Source organism: Melanotaenia boesemani, chromosome 1 (genome assembly GCF_017639745.1).
Source record: "Melanotaenia boesemani isolate fMelBoe1 chromosome 1, fMelBoe1.pri, whole genome shotgun sequence".
NCBI lineage: Eukaryota > Metazoa > Chordata > Actinopteri > Atheriniformes > Melanotaeniidae > Melanotaenia > Melanotaenia boesemani.
Window position 1 is genome coordinate 17,148,679 of NC_055682.1, and position 13,185 is coordinate 17,161,863.

A 13,185-nucleotide genomic window follows, 5' to 3' on the forward strand; every position below is an offset into this window, starting at 1 on the left:
TTTGTCAGTGCAGCCTCTTTGAACTGGCTGTAGCATTTTTCTTTGAATTAACCAATTAGGGTCAATTTGAACCCATTATAGTCCAGTTTTCACTGAGGTCTTTAAACTAGATAAACTGTCACCAGTAAAACAGTATTGTGCCATCTGGAATAATGCTGACATGGTATGCTGCTGTTCCCCTATACATGAAGGGTGAAATCAAGTTATTTAGAAGGGACATTTTTAACTTTTTAATAACTTTTCATGAAAGTCCGTAAATGGTTTTAGATGTGTTTGACATAAACAGTAAAAAGCTTTTCTATCTTATATAACAGAAATAAAAGATTAAGTGAAATGCATAAATGCAGCCTAAGTGCATGTGTTCAGGTTCTTTATAATTTCACATAATGAACTGCTTGGAACCTGACTTACCTTTTGAGAACCTGTCACATACAGCAAAATGTTTCTCTACCTATACATATGTCTGATATACTTGAAGTCTTTTAACATTGATTATTCCTGGGTTTTCTCCAATTTTTACAAGCTAAATCCAGTTTTGATTGCTGTGGCTGCATCAGTTGATCAGCCATGACTGACAGAATAGAGCCAGTCTGTTAAGGCAATTACCAGATTGACAAATGAGCCGCACAATTCTTCATGTAATTTATTTTCCTGCAGTTTGATTAACTGTTTACACACAAGGTCTATGAGTATTTGTGCACAGACTCAAACTTCCCAGATTAATCATGAGTGAAACATTGTCAAACAGTAAACAAAATAATGTCTGTCTTCTTTAACTGTGTTAAAACTACAACTTAAGCCTGATCAAAAGGGCATACAGGTATATCCTTGAAGAGCAATGCTTAATGATGTCAAAAAGCATATAAATTTTACATGGTGTGGGATGTACCAAATGAAATGAGTCTGACTCCTTGTGCAGTTTGAGATTTTTTTAGTCAATTTTAATTAACAAAAGGCAATATTGTTCTAAATCAATTAGAGCTAAGAAATCAAATTTGATTCAGTAATGCCTTTTTTTTTAACATAAAATTGTAAACAGCATTTTATGTTTTATTTATATATATATATATATATATATATATATATATATATATATATATATATTTATATATTTATTTCTGTGCATCATTTGTACTTGGAACACTATTGAATTTTATCTCTAGTTTACAGTAACACTGACTAAACCCCAAACACACCAGTGAGTGCACTCATGTAGCCAGTAAGATAACTACTGTGAACCCTGGAGAATCCAGACAAAGGTAATTATTCGCATTACATTTTCTGCTGACAGCTCGAATATATTTAAATAAACGGTGTGAAGAAATCTTGACACAAAGATTTGTACATGTCTCTGTGCGGCAGAGGCTTCTGGTCATTCAGAATGACTAAATACCCCTCGCCTCGAGGAAAATGAGAAATAAATTGCATCCAAAATGCTTTGGTTTCTGAAGCAGTAAAACATTAAATGAAGGCAAAAGCTCATATATCAGTTTTTTTTTTGTTGTTTTTCATTCATGGTTGTCTTATGTGCCCGACAGTCAACATCACTCTGAACCCCAGTGTTTAGAGTCATCTTGTACCACCTGTATTCCGCTCTCACTGGGTTTTATTTTAGCTGAAGTTGATGGGGAAGAAAATACTAAAATGCTTTGGAATTATTTTTTTTTTCTTTCTCAGCTGCAGTCACTGCTAAAGTCCTTTTGATTTTTATACAGCCTACGCTTGATTTTTAGTAAGGGAAGGAGTTAGTGTGTAGCTGCAATTCATGTGTAACAGATTTTTCTTTTTGTCCACTCTTGCTCAGGTTCTGATTACAGTCTACTGGTTGGGTCGCAAGGCTCAGCTAGACACATTTTACAGTGGCCCTCAGCTTAATTTCAAGGCCTTTGAGGGACTGTTGGGGTTGGCCCTGTCCAAGGTGAGCTGCTACTCTTTTGGCTTTTAAGAACTTGGTCTTTTCAGTTTGAACCCATATTAACATGGTCTTCTAAATGCAGGCCTTAGAGGAGGGGAGTAATGTTTTCGTGAAAGATGGTGGGTATAGAGAATGCCACTACCCGGAGGAGGAGGAATCCCAGAGCACGAGGCCGAGTTTTAAGAGGGGGAACTCGGTAGACTGCATCGAGGCTCGTGCCATCCTCCAGAATGATGAAGGTATGCGTGTGCACAGTCTGTTCCCAGTTAAAACACGTCATAAATACCAAACTGCCTGATTTTTTTTTTTTTTTTTTTTTTTTTTTAATAGCCGCTGATCTTTTCACCTCAATGTGTTATGACTGCATGCATTTCTGCACATCAATGTTAGATTGTGGCAAGTTCCACACCATGGTGATAGAAATGGTTTTGATGGGAGTGGGCATGAGACTTTGCTTGATGCTGGCTAGAGGTTTGGCTGTGTGAAGACATCACCCAGCAAAGGTCTCCCTTTTGTTTTTCTCTGGGCAGCTTCTTTTGTTTCATATTTAATGAACTCTTGCCTCAGTTTTCTTTTTGTTAATTCAGTTTTATTTTAAGTGTCCTTGCTGTTGCTTAGTTTCCATTTGGCTGTGCAATCTTCAGGTTGTGGAAGTGATGCAGAAGCTGAGCAGGTGTTTAGGATGGAGAAAGTACAACCCACGGCCCACCAAAGTAAAGGATATATTCCACCGCCGCTTAGAAGGAAACAAAGACAGGAGGGGCATGCAGTGGGCTACACAAGTCCACTTCCCAGGTACAGCAAATGTGTAGGCTGCTTTGTTTAGAAAATTCTCACACTGATACTATCACACTGATCCATCGCTGACCTTGTGAAAAAGCTGCTGACATTTATTTACATTCCTTTCTGCTGTCAGTATTGGGTTCTCTGTTTTTACAGTGCATTCTAACATGCGCGGTTTGAGCTGACTACAGTATAATATACTATTTTCTCTGTGTGGAATTTCATATTGGAGCAATACCAGATCTTTTTTTTTTTTTTTTTTTTTTTTTTTTTTCTTGTGCTGCATGTTTGGTATTCTTGAAATGGCATTACATGTGTAAACGTTAAAGGGAGCCATTGAAGTTATTCTTTTTTATATATATATATATAGATATAAATTTTTGGATGCAATTAATCATTAAATATCAATTCTTCTAAGAAGTATATTTTGTTTTTATGTTTCAGAAGTTTTTTAATGTGTAATTGATATTTGAAATTGAGAATTATTGAAAGAATTTAATTTCTAAATGGAATTATTGTATGTTGTTGCAGCAAGATATAATTGGTAGTCATTTGTCATAAGCAGTCACTGCTGGGGACAAAATTAACTTCTGTTTGTTGCAGCAGAGCTGAAGCGACCTCTGTCTAAACACTGTCACGACAGCATGTAGTTATCGCTTTTTCTTTTTTTTTTTTTTTTTGTAGAATAAAACATCCAGTTTTGGTGCAGTTCAGAATACTTTTTTTTTTTTTTTTTTTTTTTTAATTGCGGCACTGCTCTTGGTGAAGAACGCATTCTTGTCTTTTTAGAAATATAAAACTGCTAAAAACAGAGACAGTTTGCTCTTAAATGCATGTTTACCTGCTGTTTTGTTGGCCCATGGTGGCAGTCTCAAATGCCTGGAAAAAAAACACATCTGAAAAAACTTGCTTGTGTGTTTGTGCTGCCAACTTAATTCTGAGATGGAAAAAGACAGATGTGTTTAAAGAAAGGACTGATTTTCTCCTGATTTTGATTTTATAGATGGAACCCTAACTGGTTTAAAAAAAAAATATAAAAATTTGCGCAGTTTACCTCTTTGACTGCTTTTCACACCCTGTTTTCTATCAATGAAGCTTTATTCTATCACTTGGAACAGATGGATATATTGCATGCATTCACATAAGTGATCCTGTCCAGTGTTTGATAAACTTCATGCCAAGCGTATAAGGTTGTAAATTAATTACATGGTTTTCAAATATGGTGAAGGGTTTATTCCCAACATGTCGTAGCTGGCTGAATTATTTAATAACACTTACCAAACTTCTTACTTGTTATCACTAGTGCACTAATTACAAATATTTTGCAGATATTTTCCCTTAAAATAACATATACAGACCATATTTGGATTTTGTGCCGGTCTTACATGTAAAAAAGCTGACAAAGCATCTGTTGTCTCAGCTTTTATGTTGCTGCTAGTTTAGCAATAATCAAACAGGACAAAGAGCAGCTTGCACTCATCTTTAAAACCAGTTAGCTTACCGTGAGAATAGTCTTGGTGAGACCGGAGCTTAAATTTTTCTTTAAAGTGATTACTGTACCAATGCACAAGCAGTTGTGTATAGATGAGTTCTGCTTGACTGGTCCTTTTCAACATCAGCTTGATGGCTGAAAAGCACTGTATAACTCTGAGTTTATGCTTGGAGGACAAAGATTTTGCTTAACAGACTAACAGTCAGACTATCTTTAACGTTTGGAGCAATTGTGTGAAATCATTTGCTTTGATCGCTGTTTTATCGAAAGCAATTATGTGATTGTCAGTTGTGAATGAACAGACATGGGTATACCACTCTTCACCGCAGCGCTGTAGAGGCCTCGTTGTCTCCTCAACCCGACCTCACTGTACTTCCCCCTGAATGCACCACTGATGAAGAGCTTTTCCTGCGAGCTCCATACGAGGAAGATTCAGAAGACGATTATACTGAAGCAGACCCAGTACTAGATGACTTGTTTTTCCGGCGAGTGCAGCAAACCTTACATCAGACATCCACCAACCCCAACTTTGACCGCTTCTTGCCTCGACACTGGACACCTGAAGAGGAGAGCCGTGTCCACAGGATCTTCCTTGGCTCCCAGAAAAGACCGTGGTATCGTAAAATGCTTAGCTTAAGGTCTGTGCCTGAATTTATTTTTTTCCTACTTTTTTGATGTGCAAAGATGCAAAGAAAGAATGCAAATGCAGATTTTCTAATGAATTGTTCAGATTGCAGCTTTTTTTTCTGCTTTTGCACAACTTATTTTTTTTTACAAATGTTGGTGCATTGCTTTTAACAAATAAGTTCTAGGTGCGTTTGTTTAACTTGAATGTGACTTGAAGTGTGATCTAATTTGAAACTTTTTTCTTTAACTATAATGCTAAAATAACCCATGAGACAGTGGTGCGCAAAAAATCTGTTTATGGTTTCTAACCAAAATTTTATACAGTACGTTAAAAAAAAAAAAAAAAAAAATCCAGCTCACCTACATCAGTTAAACTAACCTGTTTACCATGCACAGATAACTAGCCAGCTAGTGATTGCAAGAATGACCTAAAGCAGTAGTTCCCAATCTGGGGTCCCCCAAACAGCACAAGGGGTCCTCAAAGCTTTGACTACTTAGAGCCACTGGGATTTATATATATATATATATATATATATATATATATATATATATATATATATATATATATATATATATATATATATATATATATATATATATATATATAAACCTAAAACAGCTATTTGTTGCCTTTTCCTATTTAACTTCCTGTTGTCTGTAAACTTGCTGTAATTATCCTACAAAGTGATGTGCTCATCTTGTTTTACTCATTTCATGCATTTTCTCTTTAACTGCAGCCAGAAAGCTTTGGCTTTAGCAGAAGAGTTGGACTTCATTTCCCAGCAGGCAACTGCTGCTTCTGTGCAAAACGTCTCTGCCACATCTGGAGAGCCTCATACCCGCATAGAAGACTCACTCTCAAAGCCTGAACTTTGACTCCCAAGAAAACACTCTTTACCAGTTACACACTGCAGTGAACAAACTATCCGTCTCTTTATTTCAGTGTTTTGTGTGACTTTGCTGCAATTTCTATTTTTCTTTTATGAAGTTGAAAAGATGTTTTCCTAAGTGCTACATTTTGCTTTCAGACACAATGATACAAGGATGTTTAACAGCATTATGCTGTGACTCATTGGATCATAAGTTGAACATGACTCATGCTTTTGTCAAATCTCTGCAGTCGTAACAGATAGGCCTGTCGCGATAAGCAATAAGTCAATTAATTGAACGATAAGAAAATAAGAGCACGATAAGTTTGCCGGCCGCGATAATTTTTTTTCGTCCCCCCTTTACCATAGACTGTGTATGACAATAGGTTTCACTATGGAGTATTTCGACTAAACGCTCTGGTTTCTTGCGGAGTGATCTCTCTAGTGTCACACTTGACTGCAGCATGTTGCAGCACGAGCCGGTAAGCCGCATTTGTTTTGCACGGCTGCCAACACGCAATGGCCGTGAGACTTGCGTATTTAAGTGGCTTCTCACGCTCTCGCGCTAAACCTCCGATTCTCATGCTGAAATATGTAAATAATAGATGCAAGCATCTCCTCTTTTATTGTTTCGCTGCTTCCCACATGTAAGCAGAACACACACATTCTAGCTTACGACGTCAGTACAAAGCCCCCACTTCCTGGTCTACCGTAATAACCCCTGTAATCCGCAGGCACATTACGCAAATAGAATCAGCCTATATACTACCGTATATGACAAAATACACATTAAGAGCAATGCCGGCTAATCGAGAGGTTTGGGAGGATTCCCAGTGGGCCGCATAACTTTTGGGCCGGTGTCCCGGCGTATGTGAATGTGGTATCCCAGCTAACAGCTGGGTTGTAGTTACTTATAAGGCCAACAGAGGGCAGAATGACTTTGTTTCACAAGCAGTAGATTTTGAAGAGCAGAAGAAGAACACGGGTTTTTGTTCGATGTAAAGTGCTGAAGTTTGGTTCGTCATTAAAACCGGCATGCTTGTCTACTTGTCTGGAGTTTATTTGAAGATGCAACAGTGAAAAAGGCGCTTTTATTTATTTAGTTTATTGACCTTTGAAAATGTGTACTTGCATTATTACGGCATATGTCACTATATTAGTTGAGAATGGTCTCAAAATGACACATTAGCGCTCTGCGCAATATTATCGTTTATCGCGATAATTTCTGAGAAAATTTATCGTACAGCTAAATTTGTTATCGTGACAGGCCTAGTAACAGAAACATGTTATTTATAACACCTTTTCTTGCCGATGCTGTTTTGCAGGTTGTTGTGACATAGGTGTTGAAAAATAAATTGTTCTTGTGGGTTAATAAACTGTCAAATGGATTCATTCATATGCTGCACAATATGTTAAACACACTCATTCTGCCTTGATAAACTGTCTTTAAATTCAGCTGGGCCTTGAGGTGTGTTGTAGCTGCCATATTTCATAATGTGTAAGCAACACAATGCATCCTCCGCACATAACGTTTTCTAGTCCAGACCTCATCTTCATTTACTGATAGTTTTCTCAACTCAGCTGCCACATCTTTTGGTGTAAATTTGTGTTCATTACTCCGTGTTTTTCTCTGGTTCTGTAGACTACATCAAATTCAGGTCAAACCTGAGAGACCAGTTCAGGTCAACCCTGGCTGGATTTGGTAAGTCTTTAAAGTTTTGAGCAAAAGCCAAAAAAAAAAAAAAACTGGACCAAAATTTTCTTGACATTTGTACAATTAACTGCTTTATTGCTTTGTTTTGGTTCAGTTTGTTAGCATTCAGTGTGCCCTCAATGGAGATTGTGCCGCAGGCTTCATTTGTTTCTTCAGTGCTTGCTACACCTCTCCCGCTATTTATTTCCCAGACAGACATTTGATGGCAGAATTTATTACACACTTCAGGATCGTTTGTAATCAGTCTTGTTTCCACCCATGAAATTGTCAGTTTTGATGTACCACCTGCTAAATGCTGCTGTAAGTTATTCAGATGTCATGTCTGACATCCTCTCTTGCCCACAGCAGTGTTCTTACTTGTTAATGTACAAGTCACGGCGGCTTATATGCAGACAGCAACATCTGTTGTAGTTTATGCTGCTGCACTGTTTGACTGCTGCTCTCCTGCTCCCACTTTGCTGAGGGTTGTGTTGTATGAATGCTGACCGTGCTGTTATAGCTGGTTAAACTGTTATTGTGTACAGCATCTATGAGGCACACATACTTATGTGCATGCTTGCTATGCTACATGGTGTCGGTATTGAGCTGCCTTTTTTTTTTTTTTTTTTTTTTTACATAAAATGTTTTGGTTTTTATTTTAGTTTTGTCGTGTTTTACACTCAAGGGGCTCCTTTTAATATTGTTTGCTTTTGATGTCATCATTTCAGTGTGTTTTTTGCTTCTTTTTTCTGAACCAGGAGCAAATCCCTCAGCGACATCCCAATGGTTTACCCTGTGCGTAAAGTATCTAATGGCCATCATGATAAAGGCGAGACTGTTGGCCTAGCAAGGGAGGGGAATCAAGAAAACAAAAGAAAGTGCAGCATTGCTGCCAAGGACAGTGAAGCTCAGTGGCAGGATGTAAGTTGGATCTCCCTTTAAAAACACTTCATTTCTGGGACTATTTTAGTAGCTGTTCAGGCGGTTTTAAGGGTCATGAGTGTCTTTTTCATTTGAATGGAATTACAAGTGTTTAAGTCCTATGAGTTTCACCTGTACTTACAAGTACAGTACATGATACAGCCTAAATCTTCAGACCAGCTACTGGATCTGCATGGTGCTAAGAGTATTTGAATATGCTCATGCAGGCTGAGTTTCTAAATTTGAACTGTTTTGTCAACCTGTATTAAGTTTGAAAATGTATTCTGTGTGAGAGATGGTTCATGGTATCATAAATTAGAAGAGTGATGTAAAAATATTGATTGATGTTTATAGTCCTGTATTTACAAGCATACACTCATGTGACTGTGTTGGTTTTATGCCTTTGCTTCAGGACCTGACAAAGTGGAAGACTCGTCGCTGGAGCACCAAGTCTGACGTCCGTAGGAAGTCGCAGGAATGGGAACATGTTATGAACCAGATGACCAATGGCGCTGTGATGAGCAATGAGAGATATGAGGAGCAGGAAGGACCTCTAAAGAGGTACAAATCTAACAAAAAGCTTTAAGTTAAGCTTACCGACTGATACAGATTGATAATAATGAATATATAAAGTCACAATTAGCTTATTTAAATGTCATGTAATATAAATCCTGCCATCCGTTTTTTTAATTCTGTTCTTACATTGACTCTTATTAATTAAATGACCAGAGACCATTCCCCTTGGAGGTACAGCCCTTCTCCCCGTCCATACTCCATGTGTTCTCCATCAAAACCCCCCAGTTCAGATCTGAGGCCACACACTAGAGTTTTGCTGGCCCGCAGCTATGCCACTGAAGCACCAGTGAGCCCCACAGCCTTCAGTCAGGTAAGATTAGATATTTTTCTGTTTTTAACCTTTTGAGCTTTGCTAATGCCTCTGGCTACTTACAGTAATTGTGGCCAAAACTGAAGAGATGTTAAGATATGCATATGTTGCTTTGCAGATCTGTTGCCAGTATTAACCTGTTTCTTTTCAGGAATCGTCACATGGAGCTGTCCCTCCTTCTGATGGGACAGCCTTGGGGAAAGAGACTTACTTTGTGTCTTTGGCCTCAGATAGAGTAGGAGTTACCACAGCGTCTTTAAACCGTCCTTTCACCTCGCAGACATTGGGCAGCCAAGCTCCTCTAAATTCCACATCTGAACAGGCCCAGCCTCATAACATTCTGACAAACCAGATCTCCTCTGTTGTTAGAAGCTCCAGAAGCCAGGATCCTACTTCACCCATGGCAAGTCATGACATGGATCCTAAAGGTAAAACTTGCCCAGATGTTGTCAATCCAGCAGGGGTTGATGGCACTGAGGACTTGTTGCATCAGAACCACAAAACCCAAGAGGAGAGCCAGAAGTCACAGTGGGACCCAGCAGTGGATGGCAGAGCCCAGGAGGAAACAAGCTTATCCAAGTACCCAAGCAGAGCTGGATCATGGTCCAGCACAGCCAGCCTCCCCCGTGGTTACCGTCGGTCTGAAGGCTCTTCCCGTCTCTCTTCTGCAATCACAGCCAGACCTTTTGGGACCAAGCATTCCAGGATGTCCTCACTACCAAGACTGTTCAACGTGAGTTTGTCATCCCAGCTGGTGCTCTTTTTACTAACTTAACTTTCTTTATTGCCCTTGAGAACAAAGGATTGATCTTGCACCATTGTGAACCAAGCAGTCACTATAAGATTAAGCGCTTCATATTATCTGTGCTTTTGTTGTAAATATTCAGTTCCAGTTGCCTTATAGTGGCACTGATGAATTTTATTGGTGTAAACCGATTAATTTGATTGTCCAAGTGAGCGTCTTTGTTCTGTTTGCCTGCAGGTAGATGACGGTCAGGGAGTGCTTTTGAATGATGAGAGAGAGGATTCTCTTTCTACACCCACCAAACCATCTCTCAAAAGACAAACAGCAGCTGCTCATCTGAGGGCTCAGTACCAGGCATCAGTCAGACAGAAAAAAGTCAACCAGGCAAAGCAGAATGGTACAGAACAAAGGGAGGAAGGGAACAAAGCCAGTTTCTCCAACCAGAACTCTCTTCAGGACCGCAGCCATCCGCATCAGCCTTCCACTCAAACTGAGATTCAGACTCAGCCTTATACAAACATGCAGTACTCCCACAACAGAAGCTCGTCCCTCCCATCTAATGCAAGTACAGAGCTTTTAAAGGTAAGTTGTAAAGTTTTTCAGCACACAACACAGCGTTCACCATCTGTGCACTGTGGATGTTGAAATTTTAAGAATTAAGTAGAATTTAATGCTGGATTAGTCATGTTGGGGATTAAAATAACTTGTATACTGGAGAAGATCTGTTATTTTGAATAAATGATGAACTAATAAAGTTATCAGCAGGTCCATTCAAATAAAAATGAGTTGTCAGCTGATGTTTATAGTACACAATGAACTTCACCTTGCATCATGCTGTACAGCAGGGTTTTAACAGCAATGAGAGCTAACAGGCAGATGCAAACAGAATTTAACTGGTCCAGCACTGTAATTTCCCAGACTTGCTCTTAAAATAAGTGTTCATAATTAATTCAAAACTGAAAAGTGATGCTTTAAAACCAGGGACAAAAGGTCAGTTAGCTTATCTAAAAAGAATAGATTACATCAATTAAAATGAGGGTTGTACAATATATCAAATTTACCACCAAATAAATGTCCCCAGATAAATGTTGCAAAAATTCTTTTGACTTGAAATTGGACAAGCACATGCATGTTGAAGGCTGCACTCCACTGAGAGGAAGTTGTTTCTGCGCATGTTCTACAACTGCAGCATGCTCATGTGCAGAAGTAGAACTCATACATTAATATACCTGATATTTTCATTTGTTCATGTCATTCTAAATGTGGCCAGTGGGTGTCACTGATTGTACAGCTCTTTTGTCAGAGTGTTGTAGGAGGCAAACAGTCTGGATCCATGCATGCAGGTCTTTGAGAATTATGGCATTGCTTTCTGAAACAAAAGAAAAAAATATGGAGGTGAAAAGCAGGAACCTCCAAACATTTTCAGGTCTATTACTGCCTTCACTTTGTCAAACTTGGGGCCAGCCAGAGCTGCAGCTCATCTTTACCATTTCATCCACATACAAATTTTGTTTAAAAAAGCCCCAAAGAGAGTAAAAAGTGGAGACTTTTATTTTCTGTTTTTTTTTTTGTTTCAAATTTTTTTACTCTTCCTCATAAAATGTATATTTATTATTTAATTTTCAACTTATGAAAGGTGTTTAAAATCAGATTAAAACAATGATCCCTCAAATTGATCAATTCAAAATCATCAGTTGTGGTCACCTGATGAAATTAAACTATCATTAAGATTTCTGTAGCTTTGAGTTTTGCGGCTGCACTGTCAAACTTTTACACTATTTTTAAAAAAAAAAGGTCTGACATAGGGCTGGCTGATATATCGGATACGCTTGATTATATCCCAAGAGGTTTTACCGGCATATACAATGTTTATATCGCGAACATCAAGTACAAACGGACACAGCGGAATTTAAAGTGTTTACATGTGATTTTCTTTATAGTTTGTCTGCTGTGAGTGAGAGAAGCTAGACAGCTCACTCCCCCACCCATCCAGAAAACTCTCCTGTGCACATGCTCAATGTGTCAGGGGAAACAGGAAAGAAGCATGGAGCATGCAGCTAGTGCACTCCATGCTTCAATCTCTCTGCTAGTGGGAGTGTAGCTCACCTGTGTGCAAGGAGCACGGCTTGTACAGACATGACGTGACATAATTGCATATCAGTATGAGAATAAGATAAATAAAACCAGGCTGTTTAGTTTTTGTAATCAAAGGACAAAAATATAAACCTGTTCTAGAGGAAAAGGGACCGTAGATTACTTCTGTTGGGATCTATTGCAAAATTGAAATAACCTGAAAAAATATATATATAATATTTTAATATAAAATAACTGAATGAAAAAATATATTAGATATTGAGTAATTATAGAAAATAAAATAAACTTGATCTTCTAGGGTTGGTGGGATTTGGGGCCCCCCTCTAATATAATGGTCGGGGAAATGCGTTTTATTAAATGTTTAGTGTTTTAGTCCCTGGTATAAAATATAAAGATTTTATAAATATAAAAAGTTTGTTGAAAGGGAAAAATCACAATAAAGATACATTTCTGAGTGTACTTAAAAGCTGCTGGTGTCTTTGTGTGCATGATAATGTTGAATTCAATATTTACAGTGTTTTAGAAGAGATTTCAAAACATCAGGATGTATATTGTGTATCGAGATAAAGCCCAAAAAATGATTGGGATATCAGTTTTAGGCTCTACTATTAAACAAATCCACACTGTATGGATACAGTGTTTAAATTAAACCTAAAATGATTATATAAATGATTATATGCTCCTGTGTGTCTGTACCATCCATTTAATTAGATATAGGTTGACATCGCCATCAACTAAATCTATAAATATATTGATGAATGAAACCTTCTGACAACATAAAACTGATCATTCAGAGTATCCATTACTGTACTTGTGTAGGTGTCTGATTTCCACCAGGAAGCACAGGACATTGGATCACAGGGTGTCACCTTTACCTGTCTGTGTCTTTCAGGTGGATCATAGTGACATGAGAGTAAGCCTGACTCTTAAACCTAACAGTTTACCAGACTTTGGTTTCCACACTCACTGGGACTCCACAGGGGCAAGAGTAAAATTCGTTCACCCTGGTAAGATGAAAAACTGTCGTTGCTTGAGTTTTAGTTGAATAATATTTTGCACATACTGCAAAACGGTGTTAGGTTTAGGTCTCAGATGAGGAGAGAGCTACGATAAAAGTGCTACTTGTATATTGTGTGTGTTAATGGGCTCTGTTCAAGAGA

The 13,185-nt window shown here is 38.1% G+C and overlaps 1 protein-coding gene across 4 annotated transcripts in view; it reads left to right on the forward strand.

Moving 5' to 3' along the window:
* The window catches only part of LOC121644479 (LIM domain only protein 7-like), a 30,283-nt gene that overhangs the window by 11,078 nt on the left and 6,020 nt on the right, over positions 1–13,185 (forward strand). For 3 of the 4 annotated variants that reach the window (XM_041992435.1, XM_041992445.1, XM_041992463.1), the window contains exons 7-16: positions 1,805–1,918; positions 1,998–2,154; positions 2,560–2,710; positions 7,329–7,388; positions 8,138–8,300; positions 8,713–8,861; positions 9,030–9,186; positions 9,338–9,919; positions 10,169–10,513; positions 12,918–13,032. In XM_041992435.1, coding sequence (XP_041848369.1) covers positions 1,805–1,918; positions 1,998–2,154; positions 2,560–2,710; positions 7,329–7,388; positions 8,138–8,300; positions 8,713–8,861; positions 9,030–9,186; positions 9,338–9,919; positions 10,169–10,513; positions 12,918–13,032 — 1,993 coding nt within the window. The remainder of the gene's footprint in view (positions 1–1,804; positions 1,919–1,997; positions 2,155–2,559; positions 2,711–7,328; positions 7,389–8,137; positions 8,301–8,712; positions 8,862–9,029; positions 9,187–9,337; positions 9,920–10,168; positions 10,514–12,917; positions 13,033–13,185) is intronic. The other variant, XM_041992453.1, reaches the window with a different exon arrangement.